At 44.2% G+C, this 27,684-nt stretch overlaps 1 protein-coding gene and 1 long non-coding RNA gene across 3 annotated transcripts in view; one reads left to right on the top strand and one right to left on the bottom strand.

Annotated features, from left to right (window-relative positions):
• The first annotated feature begins 77 nt into the window (after window positions 1–77).
• Window positions 78–27,682, top strand: LOC131585354 (uncharacterized). Its single transcript, XR_009278932.1, has 4 exons — window positions 78–135; window positions 2,474–2,641; window positions 18,833–18,913; window positions 27,521–27,682. It is a non-coding gene; the product is annotated as an uncharacterized LOC131585354 (long non-coding RNA).
• BCR (BCR activator of RhoGEF and GTPase) overlaps window positions 7,973–27,684 on the bottom strand; it is a 93,844-nt gene continuing 74,132 nt past the window's right edge. For both annotated transcript variants that reach the window (XM_058851459.1, XM_058851460.1), the window contains 13 exons: window positions 26,266–26,385; window positions 25,328–25,403; window positions 24,617–24,721; window positions 23,957–24,031; window positions 23,294–23,391; window positions 22,512–22,643; window positions 15,459–15,518; window positions 15,216–15,325; window positions 14,259–14,398; window positions 13,209–13,343; window positions 12,538–12,643; window positions 11,593–11,755; window positions 7,973–10,866 (listed from right to left, as the gene is read on the bottom strand). In XM_058851459.1, the coding sequence (XP_058707442.1) occupies window positions 10,777–10,866; window positions 11,593–11,755; window positions 12,538–12,643; window positions 13,209–13,343; window positions 14,259–14,398; window positions 15,216–15,325; window positions 15,459–15,518; window positions 22,512–22,643; window positions 23,294–23,391; window positions 23,957–24,031; window positions 24,617–24,721; window positions 25,328–25,403; window positions 26,266–26,385 (1,410 nt within the window). In that variant the 3' untranslated portion in view covers window positions 7,973–10,776. The remainder of the gene's footprint in view (window positions 10,867–11,592; window positions 11,756–12,537; window positions 12,644–13,208; window positions 13,344–14,258; window positions 14,399–15,215; window positions 15,326–15,458; window positions 15,519–22,511; window positions 22,644–23,293; window positions 23,392–23,956; window positions 24,032–24,616; window positions 24,722–25,327; window positions 25,404–26,265; window positions 26,386–27,684) is intronic.

The raw sequence follows: 27,684 nt of genomic DNA, 5'->3' as shown, positions 1-27,684 counted from the left end.
CCCGCGCCCGTGAGGGGAAAGGGCGGGGCGCGGGCACGGGCGGCGCGTGCGCGGGGCGGCCCCGCCCTCCCTCCCCTCCCTCAGGGCGGGGCCGCTCCGCACCTGAACCTCGGAACCGCGGGGTACCGGCAGCAGGTAGGGCGGGAAACACTCTGAGGTGTCGAGCCCAACCAGTGACCCAGCTCCGCCGGGTCGTCGAGAATGTGGCCGTGAACTGAGCGCCACGTTCAGTCTTTCCTTAAACACGTCCCGGCACGGTGACTCCATCACCTCCCAGGGCAGCCCGTTCCGATGTCTGATAAACATTTCTGTGGAGAAATTACTCTTCGTGTCCAACCTGCACCTCCCCTGGCGCAGCTTGAGGCCGTTTCCTCTCATCCTGTCCCTTGTTCCCGGGAGCAGATCCCGATCCCTCCCGGCCTCAGCCTCCTGCCAGGGAGTTGTGGAGGGACAGAAAGTTCCCCCTGAGCCTCCTTTTCTCCAGGCCGAACCCCCCCAGCTCCCTCAGCCGTTCCTCATCGCACTTGTGCCCCACACCCTTCCCCAGTTTCGTTGCCCGTCTGAGGGCGGGCGGGCGACAACGGCCCCGGCCCAGGGCCCGCATCTGGGACTGGTAAAAAAAATCAATTATTTTGTGGGGGTTTTGAGGGCGGGGGAATAAGCATGAATATTTTAAGCTCTGGCACCAAGGGGACACAGTGCTGGAAACGTAAGTAGGGGGGAGGAAGGCTGTGGGTCTTCTAAACCTCTGCCTTACTGTCCAGATCTAGAATTGTAGCTTTTTCATTCGAGTGAGAAGTAGATGTTTAAATGTGTGTAGTGGCTTAAATGGGCCAGAGTTTTCTTCACTGTGTTCAGCACAATCCCAAAATATAGCCCATACCAGCCACCTTGAAGAAAATCAACTCTACCCCAGCCAAAACCAGCACATTGTGGTAGGAAATAGCTTTGCCTTCTTAGGTTACGAGGGCTCATGTGCACGCACACAAGCTTTCAGAGTCTGAGCTCCCTTCAAACGCACTAAACTAAGCTCAGCTTTGTAGCCCATCACTGTACAGGATGTTTGACTTGTCATGAATAACCAGCAACTGAAGTTAATAACCTCAAATTGCAGCGTGGGTGCTTTGGTGGGAGGTATAGCAGAGTTTGTATTTACAGGCACTGTCTGGGAAGTGCTATGAACACAGTAATGAAGAAAATGTGCTGATTTGACACATCCCTGAAAAAGTTTTCCTCTATTTAGGTTAAAAGCTTCTCTCCCAACAGCAACTCAGCTGTTTTAACAAAAGAAACATTTCAGTGTAAGATTGAGTTGCATGTTCTCCCTTGAGGTACATTCCTTCCTAGAATTCATAGGAACAGAATTAACAGGAATACGGAATTTGTAGGTTCTGGACTGGTAGGGCAAGTATGATTTACAGTTCCCTAGTTATCTTTGGTGAGGTTAAATTTTTAACATTATAAATCAAAGTAAATGATATCTCTATGATGTCAGAATTCCCTTTAAAAGTGGCAGGATGTATGCTGCCAGATATTGCAACATAGTTTTGATTTACATGGTGGGAAAACTTTTCTGTGTCTTACAAAGTCAATTGCATTGAGATGTCCTTCCCTGTCCATTTCTCTGTCACTCTGCTTGCTCCTACCTGGTGGGATTCCCCTGGCAGGCAGCTGCACAGACATGGTGTACTTGTTTGACAATGAAATGCTCCTTTATGCTTAAGTGATAATCCTGATGTTTATTTTCCTACAGGATGACCAGTGTCATTCTGCCAGATTTTCTGCTCCATGACACCTTCAGCAAAATGTTGTCCTGTGTTTCTACCTTTGGATTGACTTTTAAGTTATCAGCTAAAAAGATGGCATTTCAGTGGCACTACTTATGTATTAAGGATGTGAAAAGTGACTGCATTTGTTTTGTACAACGTATTTCTCACAGTAGCCTACAAAGGGCTCAGCTTTCTGTTTTGCAGCAGGAAGCAGTCACTCAGCTCAGTGAATTAATGAACAAGCTGCTAGCTGACAGTGCATATGCCTTGGATCTTGGTTCTGGAACTGAAAAGGTCACTGAAAAAAATGCGTTAAATTGCAGTATTGTGTGCTGTAATGTGTGCAGAGTGGTTCAGCTGTCTGCTAGGAAAGCTTTCTCATTGTGGTTATGCTCTGGGTTTGACTGCCCCAGAGGATTACAGAATCTCCATAACTGGAGGCTTCTAACAAAGAGCAGACAAATGTCTCTCCGGAGTCAGGCAGGGACGGCTGATCCTGCCTCACACTGACAGCTGTATCCCACAGTCCTCAGGGGAGCTGCTGCCCCAGGGCAGCCTGTCCAAGCCTCAGGGCTGTCTGGAAAATGGAAAGACACCTGCTCAGGTGAAGCAATTTGCACGGAACATCCCGTTGTTGTTATTATATTCATGTTCTTTCTCATCCTGCTCCAGCCTTAGGTTTCGTTTGCTCCCTCTCATTCCAGGTGCCGTGGGTGTGTGCCGACTGCTTTGCTCAGGCCTGTGTGCCAGGCTCGCCTCGAGCCCAGAGCAGCTTTGCTCACCTGGGGAAAAGCACCCTTCAGTCAGGGAAAAGCACCCAGGAGGAGAGGCTGGGATGCTCCAGGCTGGCGGTCAGCAGAGATCTGGACACGGTAAGAGCTGGTTGTGGGTGCAGAGTGCCTGGTGCAGGACACAATCCCTTCCAGGCTCATCCAGGGGCTGCTGTTCCATGTGGTTGCACTTTAAGGGTTCGCTTTCTGGTAGAGGGAGAACCATTTGGGAGAAGAATTCCACACAGATGCTATTGGAAAATGATTTTATATTATACAGCCATACCACTGGTCAGGACTATTAGTAATAGTTATCGAGTTTCCCCTCCTTTGCCCAGTTCAGGGGTAAGCATGACACTCAGTGTAGTTTTGAACACTCCAGTCAGTTAGTTACATTTTATCTACTTCCAACCTTGCAATGGAGCCCTGTAATTTTTGTGATCCACACTTAATGAAATGGGCTAGAGAGCTTTCAAGCAGGTATCTTTTTATTGTAGAAAGGTTTATATATTATATTAAATTTGGACTGTATTCAAACATAAATGTACTTTAATTACATTAATAATTTAAACAATATTTAAATAAAGCACCAAGTTAACTTGATTTAAATAACTGGTTCAGTTTCCACACTGATTCCTAGAAAATCCCACAAATTTCATGCAGTGTTTGAAGGACTGGAGGCCAGAGCTGATTTCTTAGTAAATACTAACTAGAGTTCAAGTGTTCTGCACACAAATGAAAAATTGTCAAAGTTTGAGATGGGCTGGGTTTTGAAGCAGAACTACAAAAGGATTCATACAGATCTGAACATGGACTGGGTTGCTCAGCTATATTCTCTACCTTCCATGTAAACTATTTCCACACATTCAAGTTGTTTCAGCTTAGTTTTCTAACCTCTAGATTTTAGGTGATACAGCTTTTACCTTGTAAACCAAGAAGCAGCTTTTATTTTGAAACAGCAGTGTAAAATTCCATGCCCCCAGCAAACTCAGCTGAATGCAATTCACACATTCAGTGTAATGCAGGCCCACTTTTATCTAAATAAGACCAAAAGAACCTGAGGACATAGATACAGGATATTTTATTTAACATTGTGTACAAAGAAAGGCTACAAATGCCTTAAGACATTTTTCCCCCAAATACAGTTCTTGGATCCCTTTTTCACACCACTTTTCTCAGAAAGTTAAAAAAAAAATAAAAAAATCCAGAATGACAATTTTTCCCTTTCCCCTTCTCTTTGGGCATAAACTGAGAGATGTTTAGCAGTATGGTTTCAACCCTTTTCCATATTAAATTACTGGGATTAGATTTTCTTTCCCCAAAACAGAGCACTATGAGATACTGAAGCACTAGCAACAGCAGGATAAATTGTCAGAAACTGACTCCCTGACATGGTAGTGTTTAAAATAATGCCAACTGTATTAGCTCTGATGAAACCCAAAATTATCCAAACAATAACAAGTTGTTTGTCTCCTACATCTGATAATTTAGGACTAATTATATAATTTAATTGTATTTATATTTAAATAAATAGTCTTAACTCCTTTCCTTGGAATTCTTCATGGATTATAAACACTTATAATACTAGAGATAAGAACAAACTACAAAACTTACATAGGCAAGAGAAGGCTGAGTTGTTTATTTTTTGCTGGACAGACACAGAAAGGACAACATTTCAGTGTCCTGCTCTGAGATCATTTTTAAATTCACCATTTCATTGTGATGCTTTTCAGTTAGCCCAACATAATAATTCCTTACCCTCTTTTTGCTACCTTGGTAATCACTTTTAGTACTCATGAAACATTGGTCCCTGCATAGCTAAAGTTTTATCCAGGATTCTGCAAGCTTTCTATGTGACTGTGAAACCCAAGACAAGACTTCTTTTAGGCTGAGAGAAGCAGTAAAGAAGGCAGGGAGTAGAAAAGGCTCTTGTGGAGAAATGACCTTTTGCTATAGCAGCTTTTACATTGCCATCTACTATATATGAAATAGGTTTTAGATACAGACATGTTTTCAGCTATTTGTATAATCCCAAATTACCATTGTCCCCGTTTCTCCCAAAATGGGACTAAAATAGAGGAATTTTGAGCTATTCTAAATCAGCATTTGATCACTTGGTTGGGTGCAGTAAGAAGGAACTCACAACTGCCTTCTGAGCCTCAGAAACTGCCCCAGGGGAGATGGGAGCACCCAAGCAGCAGCAGGGCCTCTGCTCTCTGGTGGGCTGGACCTGCTGTGACCCTCGCTTGGGGTCATGTTCAGGAAGCTGCTGGAGCCTCCTTGCGGGCAGGAAGCTGTTTTGTACACAAGCCTGCCCTTTTGTACATCCACAGGGACATAAAATGCCATGTGGTGTAAATCATTCTGCAGATTAGAGAAACAGTTCATCTGTAGCATGTCTCAGAACATCCTACCACTGGGGGAAAGACCACAGCAGTTACAAAAGCAAAAGCTCTAGGACAAAATAAAATTTTCTGTATTCTAGTGAACCATTTTTGACAAGAGGATTTGAACATGATTGTGATTAAGACAAAGTGGTAGAGCAAACACTCTGTAATCATATTAATTCCTAAATATGCTTGAACAGCTGTCAATAATAGAATTTTACTTAGCTCACAACACAGCCCTGAACTTCAGCAGTACCTGGTCCACTCAGCACAAGAAGACTGAAAATATTTTAATTATCTCCAGGGCTCTGCTCTCTAGCTCTGCTACAAACTGAACTTCTCGGTGTGATAGTTGCTACAGTGCAGAAAGATGTGAAGTGGTTCTGTTGGGAAAGGAGGGGTCTGTCTTACTCTGAGGTGAAACATGGCAGCAGGGAAAAAATGATGTAAAAACCGCTGCATGTTTTGCAGTGGTCTCCAGCAATGTCACTGTAAGATGGTAACACAAAGAGAATCAACAGCAGAGGCAAACTAGGTAATTTAATAATTTAATAATTCTCAACAAGAGCATTTATGAATTTGCTTAACCCAAAAGGCATAAATCTAATTATATGGTCACGGACAGGAAAATCAAGACAACACATACACTCAGGTTTGCTTTGGTCCTATTGCCCCAATCCTTCTGTCATTACAGCTGTTGTGGCATTTTATCCTTGCAACCTAAAACCAGACTTCTAGCTTAAACAATAGTCCAACTTTGTGGTTCTGGGAGCTTTTTACTTCCTTGTGGTGGCGGTTCACCTATGATAACATACCTATGCTGCTGCCTCAGGGGGAAATGGTAGAGAGCAAGTGGTAAGCTTTGCTTTCTTAGCACTGAACTGTGAATGTTCACTAGCAAGAAAGAGGGGTTGCAGCACATCAGAACTGTGAGGCTGCTGTAGATAAATTCCTGGCATTCCCGTATTCATGTTTATTTACTGGCAAGAGAGCCTTTGCTGAGTTATCTAGGGCATGAGCCACCTTCTGTAACTCAAAATGAGAACCTCATTCTAGTCCCAAACAATGTGATCTTGAGCAATTCCTAATTTTGCTTCCCTTTTCCATTTATGTTGGTTTTTCCTAAAGATTGTTAAGGAACAGTCTATTAACCATAAGTGCTTCCTTTATAGCTCCTGTTGATTTTAAGGGCAATCCATGGATTTAATTCTATCCAATTAGAAAGTTCATAGAACACACATGAACATTTGTTTCATCCTAGTTCAGAATGGAGAATTGCTAATACAAGTCCAAGGCTCCAGTATCTCAGTTGTACAGGCCCTGTGTTAAAGGAAGGGAATAGTACCATGTTTATTTTTCTCTAATAGTAGTAGGACAATTTTAGCAAAGTCTACAAAGAAAAGTAGAAATTGAAGAGGGCATAAACGAGTGACTATCTATAAGAATTTGATTAATTAGATTGTATCTAGGAATTGCCCTTTCAGATTTTTCTTCTTCAAGGAACAGAAGAAGAAAGCCCCCAAGTTTCCCCAAGGAACCCCCAAGTTCCTGCACAAATATTTTGGTCTTCTGTTATTTTAAGTCCCTGTCATCTCGAATTAAAGTAAAAAGGGGAAGTTTTTCTTAAAACATTTCCCATTTTATACTAAAATTTCCATAAGAAGAATGCCACATCTGATAAAATTATCCCAGTAGGTGATCAAGCACTGAAACAAAACGATTATCTAGTGAGGAATTGGAGAAGGTTGGGGTTTTGCCATCAGACTTTAAACATTTTTAAAACCACACTGGTCAGTTTACATTTTATACACACTTGCAAGAATGGCACATTAAGGTAAATGAACACATTGTGATACCTTCCAGTGTTACACAGGTGACAAACTAATCTGGAGATCCACATCTGCCTTAAGGAACAGTCCATTTGTTTAAATAACTCATAGAAAACTAACAGGAACAACCATAAAACAGTTTTTAACAGGTAAAACTAATAAACTGTAAAAATCCTGCACCTCCCATAAAGATCCTCTGTGGTTCCACCACCCTCATGGCCAGCACCACAAGGGCCGCGTGCTGCCGGACGATTCCGCGTGCGCGCGATGACAGCCAGAGCCCAGGCGGGCAGTGGGCACCGGCAAGGACAGGCACCACACTGCTGGATTTTGCCCTTAGCTGATACACTGAAAAATAGCAGCATTAAAATACAGCCTGAAATAGCTTAGCTACTACCTCAACTTGTTAAAAATGTGCAAGAATAAAGAACACCAGCAGCATTTGAGTGGATGTATTTAAATTTGGTTTCCAATGCTTCCCTCCCATACAAAGCACACGCAAACACAAAGCTGACTGAGCTAGTAACTATTATTTCTTGTCCATCTTTGAAAACTTTTCCCTTCATTTGCTTAACTTCTTAAAATTTTACTTAAAAACTCATTCATTGTTAAAAAAAACCATAAGAATTTTAAGTAGTTTCTAAATACCAGGAAAACTGATGCTTATTTCCCTCCTAAAACTGGAGAGACACAGACTATCCTAATCACCTGAATTTCCTTAGCTGAAAATTTAAACATTTCAGATTCCTGTTCCCAAAAGCAACATTTGTAGAAAAGTCTCTCCAATAAATTAGAAACTGAAGGAGTAAAATCTCCCAGTGCACACATAAAGGGTAACTTTTTGCTAGTTTGCTCTTGTGTTGTTTATATTGTACCTTTTAACACAGAAAATTAAAGAGTTCAGTTTTCTGACACAACTCACAAGGGAATGTATAAAAGGAGAAATCAGAAGGCCTTTTCTAAAGCCAAGTTTTGCATTTCCCTTTTCATTTAAGGATGATAAGGCTTACTAAAAAATAAAAAAGTAAAACTAAAACCCGAAACACAAAAAAACCCCTCCAAACAAACAAAAAAACCCCAACCAACATCCCTGGGAAAAAAAACCAACCAAAATATAAAAGCCTTTTGGAAATACTTAATTTCTGAAAACACAAGACTATTGGAAAAAAAAAAAATAAATTTGCAAAATTAAAGGAAACTCAAGAAATCAATTCTCGTATTTCAAATCAGTCCATGATTTCATTATCAGCAATATGATCCACTATCTTTTCCAGCCCAAAATTACCAGCTTTGGGGAAAACATATTCATACTTAACAGAAATAATTAATGGGTTAAGTTAAATTAACTTTTTTTCCCTGATCCACATGCCTGCATGTTAGATAACATTACATTAGAACCGAGCATTGTAATGAGAGACTGACAGCAACAACCTGTCACAGTAACCAAAGCAAAAGCAATTTTCTCATGGTTACATACTATAGATCTGTAATTTAATATTAAAATTAACTTCCTATATAAATAAAAATTAAAAACTTGGGCAAAAGTAAATTGGCACAGTCATTATGGTATTGCTTTCCAGTTTCAACACTGCAAGGAGCAGCCACAGATTCCAAACACCAAAGGAAAAGGCTATCACCCAGCACCAGGTGTAGCTTGGGTTTTTTCCCCTTTTCCCTGAAGTCATCAGCAGTGCTCCTGCCTCAGGGCCATCCCCTGAGTAGGAGCAGGCAGGAGTGCAAGGATTGCTGTAGAGCTGCTGGGGAAAAGGGAGAACAAATACAGAGAAACAAACACAGAGAATGCTTTACTGCTCTGCAGGACATGGCTCAAGTCAATGCTTTTTCAGGATTGTGACTTATTTTTACCTTCAAACAGGCAAAAAATGAAAATAAAAATTAAAAAAATCAAAATCTTAAGCCTTCAAGTTTCCTTGCCTTCATTCCCTCCCTCCCCCAAAAAGCACCTCCTACTACACACAGTTTTTTCTTTTTTGTGGGTTCAGAAGTTGGAATGTCATGGAAATACATACAAGAGAGAAGGAATTTCTAGTTGTACATTACATTACAAAGAGGTTTGCTCCCAGACCTAAGGAGGGAGGGATACTAAGCAATATTAAATTCCTATAAGAATCCTTACAAAGCATGCAAAATATTGATATACTCACAAAATTGAAATTTATATTTTTTCCTTTCTGATTTCGCAACTTCACAGTACAATAATTTCTAATATTCTGCAGCAGTCAGAATTACAGTGACTACAAAATCATTTCCCTTTATTTTTTTTTCTATTTGCTTTAAATACTTCTTTGCTATTTTTTTTTTAATTGAGTTTGCAGATCACCCAGCAGAAAATGTGCAATTCAGCACAAGAGTTGCTGTCTGTGTCATATTTCCCTCCAAATGATGTTGACAACCTGACCCTACCAATCTTTCAAAATCTGTCCCTCCCTCCCCTTTTTGTGCCAATTCCTTCCCTTGTCTTCCAGCTGTACTTTTCTTCTTGCCAGGATGATGATGGACAGATGCCACTAAATGGATGCTGCATAGCTGGGTAGGAGTAGTGGGGGCTGGAATAGTTTGGGAAAATGGCATCACTCCCACCCCCAGGATGTTTGGCACATCTGCTTCAGAGCCAGAATGCCGGCTCTGGATACCAGCAGTTAGATTCTGCAGTTTCAATACCCTGGACAAATACTGCTGCCTTTTCCACCCCTGTAACTTCAACTGATTTAGGGAGGGAAATACAAAATTGGTGTTTGGCCAGACCTTTTGTTAGATGGAGTTCCACAGAAATTTCTCCACTGCTCTTAATTAAAACAGTTTGGAATTTCTGGAGAATCCACAATGCATGCTACTTGCTAGATTGTCCATAAAGTACATTCTGGCATTTTTTCAGAGTGTTCGTATCTATCAGAAAAAGACTCTTGTAGAAACAATGTACAAAGCCTCCAAAAATTCAAGTATCACAAAAAAGATGTTCTGATAAAAGTCTGGAGTAAGCAGCCAGCCAAACTGAGAGCCATTGACTTTTTTTTTTTTTTTTAATCCACAAATTCTTCAATTACTTTTGCAGAGATAATGTCTTTTCTTTGGAGTGTTGGGAATTAATAGTCTTCCCAATTAATTTTTATTAAGTTTGGTGGGGTCTAAGGAATATAGAAATCCTTCCTGGATAATATTGCCCCTGCTTTTATAAGCAAACAAACTAAAGCATCACTGATTATTATCCTCCCTGCCTCTCTTTAATTTGCTGTATTTATTTTTTTAATTTTGTTGAGTCTGTCTCAACCCAACAAAACCCATCAGAAGTGCAACATAGGCAAGAGCAGGGCATCTCCTTCCCTGGGGTGTACAAACATTTCTATGGGAAGGGCTGGGTGAGCCAAAAAGCCATACAAACCAAAAAAAACCAAAACCAAACCTAGCTCCCAACCAGACAACAGTTCTAGCTGTATGTAAAACGTTTTGATTTAGAACCATATTCAAATCAAGACTTGAATTTCTGTGGAGAGAATTTTAGATCCCTTCTCTTCTCCTTCCTCTTGCAAAGCAATGCTATTTTTTGTGGCCTCAAACAGTACTTGAAAAACAGCAGTTATTAAAGACACAGTTGTGATATATCCTTTAATGCCCCCTCTCCCAAAAAGGGGTGTCCTATCAAGTGGTCCAGTAGAAATCTTGAAGTTTCTTTATGATAAATTAAATCCATAAAATGAGGAATACCTTCTGTCACATTCCCAACAAGAATAATCGCCGCACTCCCTGGTGCATTTGTCCAAGTGTCTATTGCTCCTTCTAGTGGAGATTCCGCACAGCTCCGTCTCCGGTCGGTTCTGGTTCTACCAGCACAAGGGGGTTTTTCTCCATTCTCTCCAGCTTGTGTCTGGTTAAACAGCAGAAGCACTGAGGGCTGGAATTCCCCAGCACAGGAACAGGCCAGTCCCAGGAAACACCACTCATCTTTTTCCCAGGGTGACAGTTATGCCAAAAGCAGTTTGTGTCCTGTTGGTACCACAGGCACCTACACCTCTGTGGAAAAGAGAATGCTTTGCCTCTTGCTGTCTGGGGTAGGGATAGTCTCTAGCTGCAGGAAGTACAGAAGAACTTGAACCTGGAAAGAGAAATTACAAGGTAATTTAATAAAGCCCTGTAAAAACTCATTCTCATCATGACTATGTGAGAGCTGGTGATACAGCTCTCTCTGGGACATCTAGCAGCTGTGTATTTAATACACTGTATAACAGCACTAGAAATAGTAGAACTTGCAGTGCTTCAGAGACACTCTTTATAGATTCCAGGTGGAACAATGGTGCTGGTGGTTCCAGCACAGAAAAAATTCAATCTGGAATTTGCCATTACTCAACAGAGAAACCAGTCTGACTCAGTGACACAGGCTATGTCACTGAGTGCTCCAGTCCTCTGCATAGCCTTCAAAGGCAGCAGTGGCTCAAGAATTTTGTTGTGCATCAGTGAAGGTGATTTAAGTGCCAAGGAGCATTGTGGAAACACTGTTGATTCTTTTATCCCAGGCCAGCAGCATGGTGCTGGGACACAACTCCCCAAAAACTGTTCCCATGCACAAGCACACACAGGATGCACACACACAGACATTCCTTCATGAAAAAGGAGCTGTATTCATACAGATGTAAATGATCTGCCTGAAGGAATACTGTTCTACAGACAGGCTAAAATGCCTTTGTGAGGGCAAAAGTTGTTTTATGTTTATCCAAAAAATGACCATGAAAACCCAGTGGGGTCACTGAGCCAGGCCTGCCACAAGACTGTGCTTTCTGAGAAAGTGTCTTCACAAGATGGAATGGCATATTCAAGATTTTACCTGGGACATGACTTCTAGTGACCAGCTGTCAGTCATTGTGATGGGCTGGGTTGGGTTAGCAGGGATTTTACTGTCCTTCTCCGAAGGTCTGAGCAGTGTTGGTCCAAAGACAGTGGCAAGATTATGCAGGGACATCTTGTTCACACTTTCCCTCTCAGCAACCCTGGGAGAAGAAACAAAGCACAAGGCAGACCTTCATAAATATCTGAGTTTTATAAATGAGAAACTGAGGCACAAAGTTTAAAATATTTGCCCAAGGGCAGAAAAGTCTGCAGCAGAAACACAAGTAGAGCCCAGATTTCCTGGATCTTAATCCAGAATCTCCTCAGAAGATCTTTCATGTCTCCAGGGACAGTCTCTGGTATGTACAACATACTTATGCAAATCAACACACTGGGCAAGCATTAAGCCAGCTTATTGCATCAATGTCAAATGCATGGCAATACTTTTTCACAGTTACAACCATATTACAAAGGCATAGACAAAATCAGACAGACTTCACTACAAAAGGAACTGACAACTGCAGTTAGGCAAAGTGCTGGAATTAAAAAAATTGATCATACTGGATTTCAGACACCTTCTGAGACAGGGTTCCCTAGACCTTAACTATGGCCAAAGCTTCATGGTTCATACAAAAACCTTTCCTGGTCTTTGTATCCTGATGCAGGTGAAGTCTCAGTGACATTTTAGCAGGAATTTGCATTTGTGATACATAAGCCCTGACTCTTTTGTTACTCCTTTCCTCTAGTTCTAATCCTTTTTCAGTATGAGTGGGAATGGAATTCAGGATTTACTGCCTCACTAAGTGAGTATGAGACAATAGTTATCTGATGAGCATTCATCAGCAAATACTTCTTCATTTCTCTGATTCAGCAGGTATTTAAAGAAAAGGCTCCACTTTTCGAAATAGCCAGGCTATTAAATTCTCAAGGAACCACATATTACCTTTTTAAATGGTCCAGAAGGAAAAGGAATGTCACAAGGTTGGGTTCTGGAAGTGATAGCAACAGATTCAACATACAGCTCTCCTTTGCAACAGGATCTGAAAGTGCTACAAGACAGAGAACAAGATATCACCACAGGCAGGGAATTCGAAGCTGACTGAGCCATGTCCCAGGGCAGCCAGTATGGATGGTCCCAAAAGGACTGTGACTACATCTTCATAGGCTGGAAGGTCACAGTTGCACATCAATACCCCCACAGCATCTCATCCCTTTACTTCACAAATGCATTAAGAATCCTTTTCTCTTAAGCAGTTCAAGTGCTTTGAGGCTTTCAATCATTGATGTTTTTCTCTGCATCAAGATAAGATGAGGTACACATCCCCCTCCCCTCCAAAGGGGGCTTCCCTGAAGCCTGCCTGGGCAGTGATTGTACACAGCCCCAGCAGGCAGGCTGGCATTCTGGCCTGAGCCTCTCCTTCAGAAACCTGGGCTTCTGCAGCTTGCAGAACAGCACGGCAAACGCCCATGTTGCACCATGTGGGAAGGCAATGTCATTCTGAGCTCCGTTCCACTCCCCTCACAGCTTGTCCAACACCATAAATATGGGTTTTATGATGCTTTAAGAGCAGCCTCCTACAGAAGAGTCTCAAGGGTTCCTTGTGCTGCACCTACCGATGCCTTCAGCGAAGTTGGGGTACAGCTCATCTGTGAAGAGCGGTTCCGGCAGCTCCCGGAAGTACAGTTTGAGGGTGCCTGCAATGGCATTAACGTCCATCTCACTCATCATCACTGACACATCCTTGTTATCTGAAAGAGGGGAGAGTAGAGGAAGGGTAAAGGAACTGCTGGCCTTGCATTCCTTCTTTTCCTTGCTTTGGGTCTGTTTATCTTTTGTCTCTGCCCAAATAGCTGGGAGTTTTCCTGTTTACATTTCTCCAGATTAAATGAGCAACCTTCCAGCTGAGAAGCCCTGCACAAATGATTGCAAACACTTCATTGCTTTACATCAGGCCAGGGAACCTCACGCTCCCAGGGCTAGCTGTGCTGTGCCAGCGACCCCGGCCTCATCTGAACAAGCCCTACTTGTCTGTATTTATATGCATTTCAACTTTTATTACTGACAGCAGTTGTTATTCCAATTCCCTGCCTTTAACAGCTTAGAATAAGAGATTCTGAGATTCTCTAACTCCCTGTTGAGTGTAGCTAAGGCAATTCAGGGCTTATATTTCAGTTTTGTTACTATTAAGAACAACAAAACCATCCCCTCTCCCTAAACTAAACACCAACCAGCAATGGTTTCATAAAGCAGTCTAAGCCAGCATTTAACAGAATTTTAAAAAGTTGTTTTAACATTCTTTAAGGATTTCTATTAATTTGGGCACCTCACAACAGTGAAGAAATTATGACTTCTGATTGCTGATGTTTCCCCCAGAGAGGTGTCTACTATTTACAAAGATTTGTCAAGGCAGGTAAAGCCATTGTTTCATGTCTACTGGGAAGAATAAAAAAAGCATGGTTTGGTACAAGGATCCACCCTGTTCTATCTCCTGATTATATCAGTAAATAAAATATGTGGCCAGGGTTAAAATTATTTTCCTTGAGTGAGAATCTCTACATCTTAATGTTTCTTGGGCAACATAAGATTAAAAATAGCACAGCCACCTGACAGGGTGCTCAGGTGGGTTCTCACAGAGCAAAGGGAAAAATCAGACAAATACTTACTGACATCAAAGGCAGCTTTCAAAGCCTGGATGTCGGTTGCAACCCCAGAGACGCGGTAAATCCCCACCTCCTCCATCCCGCGCCGCTCGATCTCCTCCACGCACTGCCGCACAATGTACGGCACCTTCGACCTCTCTCTCCTGAAGAAAGCCAGACAGAAGAGCTCAGTTTAGCCCAGGCCCTCCGTGCCTGTTCCCCAGCCAGCCAGGATGGCTACAAGCACCCCAACATTTCCCTGTGCAAACCTCTTCTGCAAAATGGGGTGGCAGGAATTCTGAGCAGGCAGTCAGGACTGAACTGAAAAACTTTTAAAACTGGAGTGGGTTTTCTGACTGTCTCAGCCTGGCTCTGGCTGTTCTGCAGCTTCCCTGAGCATTTGAGCTCTTGGCCAGGTCCCAGTGCCCCTAGAGCCTGCAACTCTGCCCAGGTAAAGGGAGGATTCCCAAACAGCCCTTGGATACATAGCAACTCTGTTGCTTTCAAACTGATACAATTCCATGGGGAGGAAATTCCACACTTCCCAAACCATACAACAGAACAAACAGGTTTCTGCTGGCAAATGATTCATGACAAAAGATCAGGGGTTAAAATAATACAATGGGATTCAAAGACCTTGAACATTTTTGATTATGGAAAGGAAACATCACTGTTCAGTGGCTCTGGAAATTTGTGACCATGTCAGCTAACTACAGAGAAGGCAAAGGCCAGGGGGATTTCTGGAATTCAGAGGAATGATAGGCTGCCAGTAAACGTCCTGTGTGCACATTAGCTTTTATCTCTGCAAAAAATGAAGCTCATAGATTGTAAAGCATCTCCTGTCTGCAGCCACATCTACCCTCCTACACTAGTGGAGCAGGTTGGACTGCCAAACCCCTCATGGGGACACAGGCAGGTGCACCCCACTGGCCAGCTGTCTTCCTGAAACACAACAGGGAGAAATGTGACCCATCAGCTCACTTGGTGACAATGGCAATCTTGACCCCAAACACGCCGGTCTGCTTGCGGGATGGCATCCTTTTCAGGCTGAACTCCCGACTGGTGAACTTCACTGATAGCTTCACTTCCACCTGAACCAAAGAGAACAGCTGTTACTTTTTAAACATTTTCTTTTTTTTGTTTTTTCATGCTGCAATGAAAAGCAAAGAAATAAAGCCCACAGGAGGTACAGAAGCAGAGCTAATTTCTGTTTGCCACACTTACCCCATTCATTGAGATGACTGTGCGCTGCCAATCTTTGTCCTGCAGTGCCTGTGGGTCCAGCTGGAAAACAGAAGTTACCCATGAGCTAGGAACAGACTTCAGAGAAACCAGCTAGCCTGGAAGGCTTCTGCAAGTGAGCAGAGCATGATCACTTTTACCTTGTTGTTTCTTTTCCATAGGATAACCCACACTCCAAAGCTTCCCTGGTTTCAGAGGAAACCAGGTTTTGGATACTGTGCAGTTCTCTAAAGAGGGCTGATGGGGGTTCATACACATGGAAAACCCAGCAACATGAGAGCAGCGTCTGCTCAGCTATAAGGGCAACCTCAGGGAGCACAACCATTGTTTGAATCTGCTGAGAAATCATGAAAAGTTATCCTTCAACCAGCCTATTCCTTTTAATTTCTATTTCAGCATAGAGGCAGGAAGAACATCAGGTCCTGCTATTGCAAGCACTCATTAAACAAGAAACAACTTCCAATCTCTCATTTTCAGCCTTGTTTGATCTCAAGTGAACAGTGATGAGGCTGGGGAGAAGCTGACTCAAGTGCTAGAACATCACCCAGCAGTTCCACTACTGCCTTGGGAGAGCCCAAACACATCCGATGGCCTGAGGAGTGGCACTGAGCTCCAGGGAGACTGGCAAGAGAGAGGAGCTGTCTGCCCTGAGGCTTGATCAGCCATTGGAACCAGCCAAAGCAAAAATTCGGTGCCTCCTGAGACAGCTTTGTAACACTTGGCTCTTGAACACAGAGGCACAGTAAGAACAGGAAGAGGCAACTGCAGCAAACTCTGTTTTGGGTTTACTGCTGTCAGCAAACAGATAGTCATAACCAGAGCTGCTTTGCAGCACAGCTCCCCCCTCTCACAGAGCCCTGTGCAGAGCCAGAGAGCTCTGGCAGGGGAGGGAAGTGCTGGAACAATGGCAGCTGCAGGAAATTCTGGGAAAGCTTAGACACGGTCATGGTTGCACTCAGATCATCAACAGAGCAGCCCAGTGCTGGTGACAACTACAGAGACAAGCCCTCCCACACCCTTCCCCACTCCCCAAAAAAAGGCAAGCAGCAGAGAGTAAAGTTCCTCCCTGCTTCCTCCCACTGCAGAGACCCCAAGCAGCAACAGAAGAAGTGAGGCCAACCTTATCCCTGCGCGCTCTGTTAAGGACGTGAGCCCACAGCGGGATGCTGCCAGCACACACATGCTTCCCTGCCGAACTGGACCGGCTCCTGTAGGTGCAACGCCGGCAGAAACTCCTGAAGAGCCCTTGTAAGGGATTGTCAGTAACCAGCAGCTCCCACATTTTGGGATTGTGCAGAGGTCCAGGAGGCCAATGGGCAGCAGTGCTTGGCTTCAGTGCCTCAGCGACCCCAAACACAGGACTGCTCGCCAAGGGGGTTCGCTTTTAACTCCGGCAGAACAGATCCGCCCCCGCCTGTGGGGCTGGCCAAGAGCCCTACGAGCTGGCCAGTTTCTAGGCTGTTCTACCCTGCACTTCCGTGCTGGAAGTTTGATTTCTTTCAACAACTGAATTCTTTCCCAGAATCAAGAGGAAACCATTTCTGAAGTGTCTGGTTTCCTATGAGGAGCAACCATGCTAAGTATTCCTGAAAGCTTGATCTCCAGCTCTGAAGAGTCATCTGGTTAAGCTGCCAAAATGGCCCTGCTGATGGACACAGCCAATCCTCTTGCTGGGAACCAGTTTTCCATATGCTTTTAGAATGGAGTCACTGAGTGTATTATTTATAGCAGGGAGCTATATTATTTATAGCTTAAGACTAAAGGGGAAAGAAGGTTTGAATATTTGCCAAAAACTTTAAAGGAAGAGTCCAGCAGACTCCAGTTACAGTTTATTTAAGCTAACAGGTATTACTGGATATGTCTCAGTAATGACCAAGGAATTCCTGCCACTGCACAAAACAAAAGCAAGTAAATAGCTGTTGAAACCTATGAGCCAAACACCATCCTGCTCTGTCTCAAGAGTGACTTTGACACTGCTGCAAAGGACAAGCAGAAGTGCTGGAGCTGAGAACTCGCAAAGACTTTTCCTTGGTGATTCTGAGAGCTCACAGAGACTTTTCCTCGCTGGATAACTGCTGGGGCTGAGCCAGGACTACGAATAAACCTCCATGTACCTGCTGCTGCCTCTTGCTTCCTTGTTTCTGAACTCTCCTGCAGAGCTGGCAGGACCCCTGCACTCCCTCCTACTGTTTGACTCCTGCTTGTACTGAATGGGACAGCCAGGGAGAACAGGCACCAGGGCTGGCTGATCCAGCCAACCCTGCATAAATCACTGGCAATAACAACAGCAATTAAGGGGAAAAAACCCCAAACTCCTCCAAGGTGCTTTTTAAATAACAAAGCAAAATGATGGAAGCTATTAAAAGAGCAAAGCTTGAATAAACTCTCAGCAACACTGAGACAGGAAGATCAGGTCTAACAGTCTGGTTAGTCACAGTAGGACATAACAGAGTCAACAGGAAACCAAGAACTGTCACTGGGACTTCAATCAAGGTTCAGTCGTGGTCCCAAGTGATGACTGACCTTCTGAGGCCAGGAAGATCAACAGAGAGAAAGGACAGCTGGAGCAGGCAAGGAGAGAGCACACTGAGGACAATGAGCTAGCAAGAATGATGCTCCAGCATAGAGGACAAATGGGGCCATGCTGTCTTCTGGCCTGATTTGAAAATCAGTGACCTGAAAGAAGGGACACTGAGTAGAATAATGCAATCCATGGCCAGCATGGCAAAGGGAGGCAGCTCTGAGCAAGCTGTGCCAGCTCAAGCAGGGACTGTGCGACTGCTGACTGCATTTGACAGTGGAATTTACTGCTCCTCTACACAGTTCCCCCAAACAGTTGCTTGGTTTGAGTGACCTGCCCCATCTCCATTGAAAGAGAGCCACTGTGTTGTTTCCATGCTCTGTGCAAATAGGACAGACCTGCTAAACCCCCACAGGCTGTATCACATGGGCTTGTTTGCACAGTCCCCACCAAAAGCTCATGCTGAACAGGAAAATACAAACCAACCACGCTGCCTGTTTGCTGCTCCCTCCAGTCCCCCCGTGGCCTTTGGTATTTGGAGTGGCAAGCAACAGCCCCAAATTCACTAATGAATCAAGCCAATACCTCTCTGTGTCCTGCCCAAAACACAGGAGAACAAAGCAGCTCAGCACCACAGGGGTTTCTGAGTGCAGGTCTCTGGCCCTTGTAGCAGCTCAGCACTGAATTCAGACAGGGCACAGCAGCGTGGTGAGAACCTGGAAAAAGACAAACTGGGGATGCTGCTCTGGCAAATGCAAGGCAGGCACTAGGGAAGGGTGTCTATGCTCTAGGGAACCACTACAGAGAGCTTGATCATGATTTCTTTTTTTCCCAGAGAGAAAAGAAAGCATGCTAAAGGGGAGAAAAGCAAAGAAGCCTCATGAAAATGAAAGAGCACGGACTGCGGAACATTAAGGTTAGTGTGTTTTATATATTCACTCACATTACTTCTTCCCTTTATTACATTTCCCAGGCAACTTTACACTCCATCAATTTTGAATTGTAACTGATGTGACATATATGTTGTCAAAGTCTCACTGCTGCTGGGAACTCCCAGTCCTGCCATAACCCCATTCTTCTCACAGCTCCCCACTGACAGGTTAATCTTCCCCACCATCACCCTTTAGCCATGACCCACTGCCTTCTTCATTTCCCCCCCTATTTTCATTGCTGGGACAATGTTCTGCTTCAGCAAACTGTTTAAACAAGCTTGAGTGAGTAAAAGGTTTCCAAGTTAACACTTGGGAGGTACAGCATGGGACAATCTGGTTTACACAGAAAACAACTTAATGCCTGAAATAGCCATGGGCACTGCTATGAGACATCCCAGATAATTAAGATAAGAGTGATTGTTTTGCAAGGCAACAGAGGAATGGTGCTGCTCCACAGAATGAGTGATCTAAGGTCACATCCTCCCTGATTTTCCAGCACTGCTGTGAGGGTGAAGGAAATATTTCGCTTGAGCTGATCATGCAGAAAAAGAAAACAACAAAGGAAATGGCATTTTTAGGAGGCACCAGTGGGAGGAGCTGGATCACAGGGTGAAGTATCACTTCACTCAAGCACTGTTCCCAAGGCACAGGCTGGTCCTGCTGACAAATGTGCCCACTTAGGTACAGTCTCAACACCAAACAAAAGGCTGCTACACTCCAAACATGGGTATGTGTCTGTCATGTGGAGTGCAAACTTCAAGGAGCCAAAGGGCCAGCCCAGGTGCCAAGGATGGACTGCAAGGCAGCAGCAGAAGGAAAAGCACAGGGTGCTCACAATGAGAGGGGCTTATGCCCACAGCTGAACTAAACCTCACATTTCCTCCCAACATGTGATGTCCATTCTGTTCTCCTTCAGTCCCCCAAGTAATTTCAGTCTCCCAGTGTACCCAAGAATAGTATTTCTCATGCCTGGGGTGCACCAGGAGCCCCAGCCATGTGTGCCAGCCAGTTCAACACTGCACACCCAGCACTGCTGTGCCCAGGTCTGCTGAGGACTTCACTTCTACATTTACAAGAGGTTCTCCCACACTAAAACCTCATGGCTTTATGTTTCAGAGATAAAAAACTTGCAGACTGGCAGGAAAGAAGCAGCTCTTGCATCTGGCTTTAAAGACAGGCAAATAAAATATTCCATAGGAAAAGAAAATATGAGCAATGGGAGCTATTAAAATTGCTGCCCATTCCTGGAAACTTGTGACTACATGGACCAATTTGCAGCCTTCCTTCCTTCACTGCCATAATGTAACGGAGAGATTTAATAAACATTTTTACAGCCAAAACAGTCCTCGTCTCCTTGATTGTCTTCATCACTGAGGCTCAGTATTTGGTGAGTCAGAATTCCCAGTAGTGGGAAGTTGCGTATTTACAATAATACTTGGCTTAACAATACACTGCAATTTAGCCAACAGAGAAACTTCTCTGCTTTTATAAACATGAGGATGCAGGCACGACTCTTCATGTTCCCAGAGTTTTTAACTAGAGGGAATTTATGAAATAAGAATCCTCCCCACCCAACTTCATAGACCTGGCCTTTAGACAGACAGACTTGGGCTGAATAATGACAGTGCAACAACAAATCAGAAAGCTCAGGATAAACTACAGGTAAACAAAATTTGATATAAAAGCACCTAGGAGAACATTGCCAACTTTCAGTCACAGGCTGAAATCAGATTTTGTTTTTGCATTATTATGGTTTCTTAATAGAGAAATGATGTTTACTTCAAAAATAGAACTAAACCAAAATCAAAACTTTTAATAATTTTTATCAACCAAAAAATCTCACCAGATTGATGTCATCTCACATGACAATGAAATTGTGTTTGAAATTCATGATGGGACAGAAATCACTGAAAATTAAGAGGTTACTCTGGCAATTCATCAAGTTTCTTTATAAATTGCAAAGGGGATTTACAGAAAGCAAGAGAACTTTTGAATATGCCAATACAACAGAATGCAACATTTGTACATTAATTAAAAACATTTTAATTGATTTTTTTTAATCTTCCCACTAATTAGATGTCTTTAAAAGAATCAAGAGGCAATTAACATTTAACTGCCATCAAAGAGTATTTTTGCTTAAAGCATAAACCATATTTACAGAATATACAATTTCTGTGCATAAAAATGCCCATGGCTGTGAGAAGGAAAAAACTGCCGAATATTTGAAAGATTTTGTTCATTGGTGTTTTTTTTTTTTTTCTGTGTAAAATATTTGTAGAATTTAGCAGGTCAGTGATTTCAGGGTTCTCTGTTATGAGCACACAAATCTCCAGGGCATTTCAGGGCTGAAAACTTGCTCTTTTGTAGTTGCTCAGCTCTGTGGAAAATAGCCTTTGTTAGCTGAAGGGACATAGGGATTTCTGGTCAGCTGAGACACACACACACAGGAGATACCCTGTGCTGGCATTTATTGATCTGCACACGAGCTCCCTTCCAAATCCCACCATGCATTTGAGACAAAAGCTCTCCCTGAAAACAGGAGAGAGGGAAAGAAGAGGCCTGATCAAAGTCATTTAGGCAATGAACCCCACCAAAGGTGGGATGTGATCCCACAGGCCACCCTCAGCCTGAACTGCTTCTGCAATCCCACAAACGGCCTTGGCCTGCATGACCAGTGCCAGGGAAAGCTGTCATCCACAGGGAAATGGACAGCCAGGCCTAAATGGAGGGGAACTGGTGAGATCTTTAAACATGCCAGAAAGAAAAAGGTATCTGGGCAGGGTCTCTGTTCTGTTCAACAGCCACTCCAACATAAAGAATGTGCCTTCAGAGCAGGCATTTGAACACCCTCCTAAAGCTGTGGACAGACAGAGCAACAAACTGGAAGAAGATGGGAGACATATGTTCCCCATGTTTTCCTCCACACATGGCCTGATTTCTCCTACATCCAGCTTTAGTGCTCTATCACAGCAGCTCTCTAAGAGCAGCAGCCCTTTGCAATCATCACCTCCCCCACTCTATTACACATCTGCCACACAAAGTGTCCCAGGCTGACTCTCAGCAGTGGAAATGTTCCTCAGATGCTGCCTGATGTCATGGACACCACACTCTGGGCATGGCAGTCACTAGGACACTCAGGCTGTCCCTGGGCCTGGCCAACACATCCATCAGCTTCCAGCACACACAGATGGATGGCAGCCTTTCTGCACATGATTTACAGAGTAGAGAGAATATTCTTGCATCCTCCTGTCACAAATGAAGCATCCTCACCAGTGCCCAGGGGCAGTGCAGTTCCTATACACTGCTGTGGAACTTTTGAAGTTAATGGGTAAATGAGAGATCAAAACAAGCAGCTATTCCATAAGGGAATATGCTGGAGCAGGCACAGGGCACAAAGCAAGAGGGACAAAGCTGCTGATTTCCTGCCTGTGAATAACACTGTGTACCTCACTATATGAGGGAAAAATCTTCAGTGCTGAGACAATCAGAAGACAGAAAGGCACCTCTGTGGTGAACTCCAGGGTTCAAAAGTCCTGTGATGTTTTGCAGTAAGGGTATCAGGAATGAGTTGAGCAGTCTTACCTGGATCTGTCCTTTCCCCATGATGCGATCTGTGCTCTCTCCATCCTCTTTGGTGAGCTTGGTTTTGTTGTAGCACTTTTCATAGCACAGAATCCGCAGTGTCTGTGAGCCCTCCAGCTCAATCTCAAACTCCTGCAGGGCACCAGGAAAGGAAAGAGCAGTTGGCATCACAACAGGACACCAGTCTCAGAATAATCAATACAGTCTCCTTAACACTCATCAGAAGAACACTTAAGGACTGGCCAAAACCTCCTCCCTACCAGAAATGGTCTAGAAATAAGCTGAAAGTTATTTTGTATCTATAAGGTGGTCAAATTGGAGACTAAGATGGTTTACTCCTTAGTCAAGTTTCACATGTCTCAGCAAAGCATTATTCAAAGACACAAATTTGCTCACCTTCCTTGTAAGAAATTTTGCTCACCAGCAGGTCTGAGCTGGCTGTAAACAGGCAAAATGTCTATAGCTAATTCTCACCCTCTCAACAAATAAACAAAACCATCTCCTTCAACATATTTTTACTTGTGTCTTTAAATGAATTATCAAGCATGCATCTGTTTAAAATACTGGACAAGACTCTTTGTTCAACTACTGCTCATCCAAGAGAAAATCTTCTGCAAGCCCTGACAGCCAAATGAACCTGGCAGAAAAGTGTTTTCTGAGAAGCAGCATATGCAGCACAAGCACTGAGCATGCAGCATCCTCTTCCATTGGCAGGTCTTCTGCCCATCATGCACTGATGTTTGGCACATGGAACAAGTCACATCAAGAAAAATCAAACCTACCTCGTTCCAGTTGGGCTCTGTGGTGTCTCTGTAAACTCTTGTTTTGGCCTTGTTCACAAAATACCCAAAAGAATCCACCTCTAACGTGCAGTACAAATCTGAGGAGGGGAGACAGGGACAAAAATGTTTAAAAGGTATCTAGAATCTCCTAACTTGCATTAATCACTTGTACAGGGTGCCTTCATTTCTATCATCTCTGTATTAGTACCAGTAACACCATGTCATACATATGTTCCTTCATCAGCCCAGCTGGCCTTGAGAAGCTCTGTCACCTTTTTTGATCCTTCTATCAAGTAATTTCCCTGAATTTTAACACCACTTTCTTCCCAACAAAAATTCTAGATGTCATGTAACACCTTCCATTCTTTCATTGAGAAACAAAATACAGCTGAAAGAATTCAGGGTAAGAGCTGACTTGTTCCTAGAACAGTTGGGTAATCAGCAAACACTGCTTAAAACCTCAAACAGACTAGGCCTAACAATAAATGCTGTGTGCTGGATCCTTGATGGTGATCTTTTTGAGAGTTAAGAGTAGGAACTTCCAGTTCCCCAAAACACCTCCTCACCATCATCACAGATGCTGCAATCCATGCCCAGCTGTCCCAGCACATGGCTTATCCAACCCTATCAGTACCTCTTGTGTGTCCCACAACTACAACTCACTTGAGCTTTGCTTGAATCCTGTGGCAGAGTGGACAATGACATTCAGGAATCCATAGAGACCTGGGGATTCATCATCTGCACAAAAGACACAAGAGATTTGTTACATTCACAGTGGAGCCAAGAGTGAGAGTGATGAGATTGATATTACACAGGTTAAGGAGCAGAGGGTGAACTGTCCCCAAGGATGGCAGGAGCACATAACAACCACTTCAGCCAGACAGGAGATTGTTCCACAGCTGGCACCTGTAATAGCTTCTGGCACTAGGAGGCTTTTACAGTGACAGTTCGAGGATCAGCAAGACAGCATGGAAGAAATTCAGAGGAGAAAAAGTAAATTACAGAGGCGAAGTCTACTTTAGTAGGTGAAGTAGTAATTTAGGATGGTCCCTGACACAATTTTGGCCAACTAGTGTTGTTCCAAAGGATTCTCAGACACAGCTCAAAGCTGTCCCAGGCTAGGACTCCACCAGGCACTCCAGCACCTTGCACAACAGCTGCATGCAAGGACCATTTAATAGTTGATTCATGTGTACTGGAGGATGCCTGTAACCTGCAGCAAAAGGGAACAGTAAGTGTAGTTCTAGGGGAAAGCACAAAATCAGGCAGGGGGAGAGTTTCACTGCAGCTGCACCATGTGAAAGCAAAACCCTAAGGTCTTACCTTCTTTATTGATAGTGAGGGGAATGTTGTGGACTGTCTGAAGCTTCACACAGGAGTTTGTCAGCATCTGGAGCTCCACTGATGTGAGGGAGAAGCTTTTAAAGCCTGCCATGGAGATTGAAAGAGGGAGGAGTAAAAATTCCAAGGAGAGGCTGGATGCATGAGCCCTCATCCTGGGCACACAGGGGATATGCTCCCTGGGCCATGCTGAGCAGCAGCAGAGGTGCTCAGGGCAATACTGCTGCTGCTGCAGCCCAGCTCTACTGGGGACATATTTAGTTACTCTTCCATGTAAAGTCTCAGGATGGTTCACATGAAATACAGGGATTCTTAGTTCCTTGCAAGGCCAAGAACATCATGCTGTAAAAGTAACTAAGTTTCTTTTGAATGGAGCCAGGAAAAAAGGGGAGGCTCTTCCCTCTCTGTGGAATTGCACTGAGCTCTGATCTCTAAATTGCACTGAGCTCTGATCTCTAGGGTAAATGGGAGAATCTCTACACACATTTACTTACTAAGTGCTCTCTCTACACCATCCTCACCTCTGGCCACAGCAGTTCCCCAAACAGACTCAGACAGGAGACATCCATATTGCACTGTGGATTTCAATGCAGATCTCTGTTTTGGCAGGGAATCCTGTCCCACCTGATCCTCTGGAGCCCTGCTCTCTTAAGATCACTGTATTTGTACCAATGACAGCTAAGGAATACTCACATTTCTTCTGCTGCTCCCGGATATTCTCCCTCCACTCTGCTCTTTCATAGTCTGATGAAATGAGGAATGTGTAACTCTACCAGGAACACAGAAGAAAATAGGGTTTGCATTAGTTTGATGCACCACTGAGGCCAGGGCCTGCCTGCTCCCACCCTCCCCCAGTGCAAACTGCAGGACAGAATGTTCTTCTGGCACTCCTGCCACTCATCTCTGTCAAGACAGGCTGGACTCTGGCAACGTGCTCATGGTACCAACACGGACAGTCAGAGCTCACAGAGCCCCACCCTGCCAAGGGCAGCTGTGGCCCTGCAGCAGCTCCCATGGCAGCTTATGCTATTCCTCACAGCAGGAATTCAGCTGCACCAGGAATTTCAAAAGCCTTCAGCACAGGCCTAGACACTGATGAAGGAGTGACAGTGAGGAAGCAGTGACCAGCTCATGGATTTTGACTGAGCAGTAACACAGTCCTGTGAGATTCCCTTGCCATGTGCATGGAAAGGCCACAGTGAGAGGTCACAGCACTGCCAGGGCAGGGAATACCCCTGGCAGAGGATGACCCTGGCAGGAGCAGCTGCAGCCTTGAGGACACTGCCCAGAACGTGCCAAGCCTTGAAGCCACAGGGCAGTGTAGAAGGAAGCTGCTGCAGAGCTGATCTCTGGTGAAGGGCTGTTCCCATTGCTCTGCCAGGACTGGTGCTGAGACACGGGATTCATTTCCATGGTTATTTCTTAAATGGCAGTCTTGTACACAAATTAGTCACAGCCTTATGGGATGTCATCATAACCTTTGGCACAGCAAGAGCGAGGTGTCTGCTGCTGGGGAAGTGCTCTGAGGACACACAGTAGAGGCCACAAAGCCCTCCCTGTGCAGGAACACACGCAGTCACAGACACAAGTCACCACGATCTCCAGCCTGAGGGTGACAGGGGTGCTCTCACCTTGCCGTTGCGATTGTGTACCCGGAAGGCCATGTTGGGAGACATCAGCAGTAGGAGGGATTCCTGCTCCGAGAGCTTCTTTTTCAACCTCTCAATCACCTTGCTGCCTTTATTGGCCCTCTGAAGGGTGTGGGAGAGAGAGAGACAAAGGACATGTGTTATTCTCCAAATCCAGCCCTGTTTATACTAACTGCTAGTTTGAAATCCACAGTCTCTACCCTGTGAGTAGGTAAATGGCCCCAGAGCAGAAGAAATGCTGTCAATAGGATTCACAGGACTCCCAGCTGCTCAGAAAGGTGTTATTTGCAGAATTTCTACACTTGGACTGGGCTCTGTTCCTCAATTCCAGCTGTCTCAGCTGAAGTGCAGAGGTGTGTGGCCACTGTCCCAGCTGTACCCTGTATTTTCTGTTCCAGAGGCTGCAGTAGCATCATATCACTGGGCAGCCATAGCACTGCCAGGTCCTCCAAGTGTCCTTAACTAAGGAGACTTTCAGGAACTTCTGTAGAAGCTGCCCAGAACTCTCCTGCTCACCACCCACTGATCCATTTTCATCAGAGCTCTACTAAAAATACGTTTTTTTTCCTGGATAAAATCCAGTTCCAAACCCAGCCATGTGTATTGTTTAGCACTGATGCACCAAAGCACTCCTCTTAGACACCTGCAGCTGGTGAGTAAAAGGCTTCCACAAAGTGTTCTTCCTAATACCTTACTTTTTCCAGGAAGCCCTCTTTGAAAGCCAGCCAGGGCTGAGAGGCAGAAGCATGTTCTTTGGAAATGTGGGGAATAACCTTCCCACAGCATGATCAATGTTATTCATATCCTGCTCTACATACCACCAGTATTCATACTCTCATTTCTCTTTCAGGCTTCAGAAAGGTTTGGGATCTAACAGATCTCAGAAAACATATCTTGCAAGCAAAAAGAAGCCTGGGCCAGAGACACCGTGTCCATGTCTGACTGTCCACTCAGCATAATTGCTGATTCTACACATTTGCTGCTGCTTTGACATCAGTGAAGTAGGAAAAAGCTTCAAAGATGTAACTGAGCCTGCTAAAATTCAAGAGTATATGGCTTCTGACCAAAATCACTGGCAGGATGATAATTTAACAGCCAGAAATTGGCAAATAACACTCCCAGTCCTTCTCATGTCTGCAGCATAAGATCCCAGCCCCCCACATGGATGCTCATAGGTGGTTTTGCTGAGTAGAGGAGCTGCTGGGTACAACCACAGGGTCTTTTTGTCTCCTCCCAGGGCAGCATCACCCAGGCTGTGCACTCAGATGAGGAAAGCACCTGGCTATCACAAGCCCCTGCTGAAGAGTCTGCTGCAGCCTGGCTCCCCACACTGTGCAGCCCTGGGAGAGCTGCCACCAGCACCTCATCTGAGCACAGGCCCTGTGTCTGCATTGCCACAGA

This window comes from Poecile atricapillus, chromosome 16 (genome assembly GCF_030490865.1).
Source record: "Poecile atricapillus isolate bPoeAtr1 chromosome 16, bPoeAtr1.hap1, whole genome shotgun sequence".
Lineage (NCBI taxonomy): Eukaryota > Metazoa > Chordata > Aves > Passeriformes > Paridae > Poecile > Poecile atricapillus.
The sequence above is the reverse complement of the archived record's forward strand: the minus strand, read 5'-3'. Positions and strand labels throughout refer to the sequence as shown.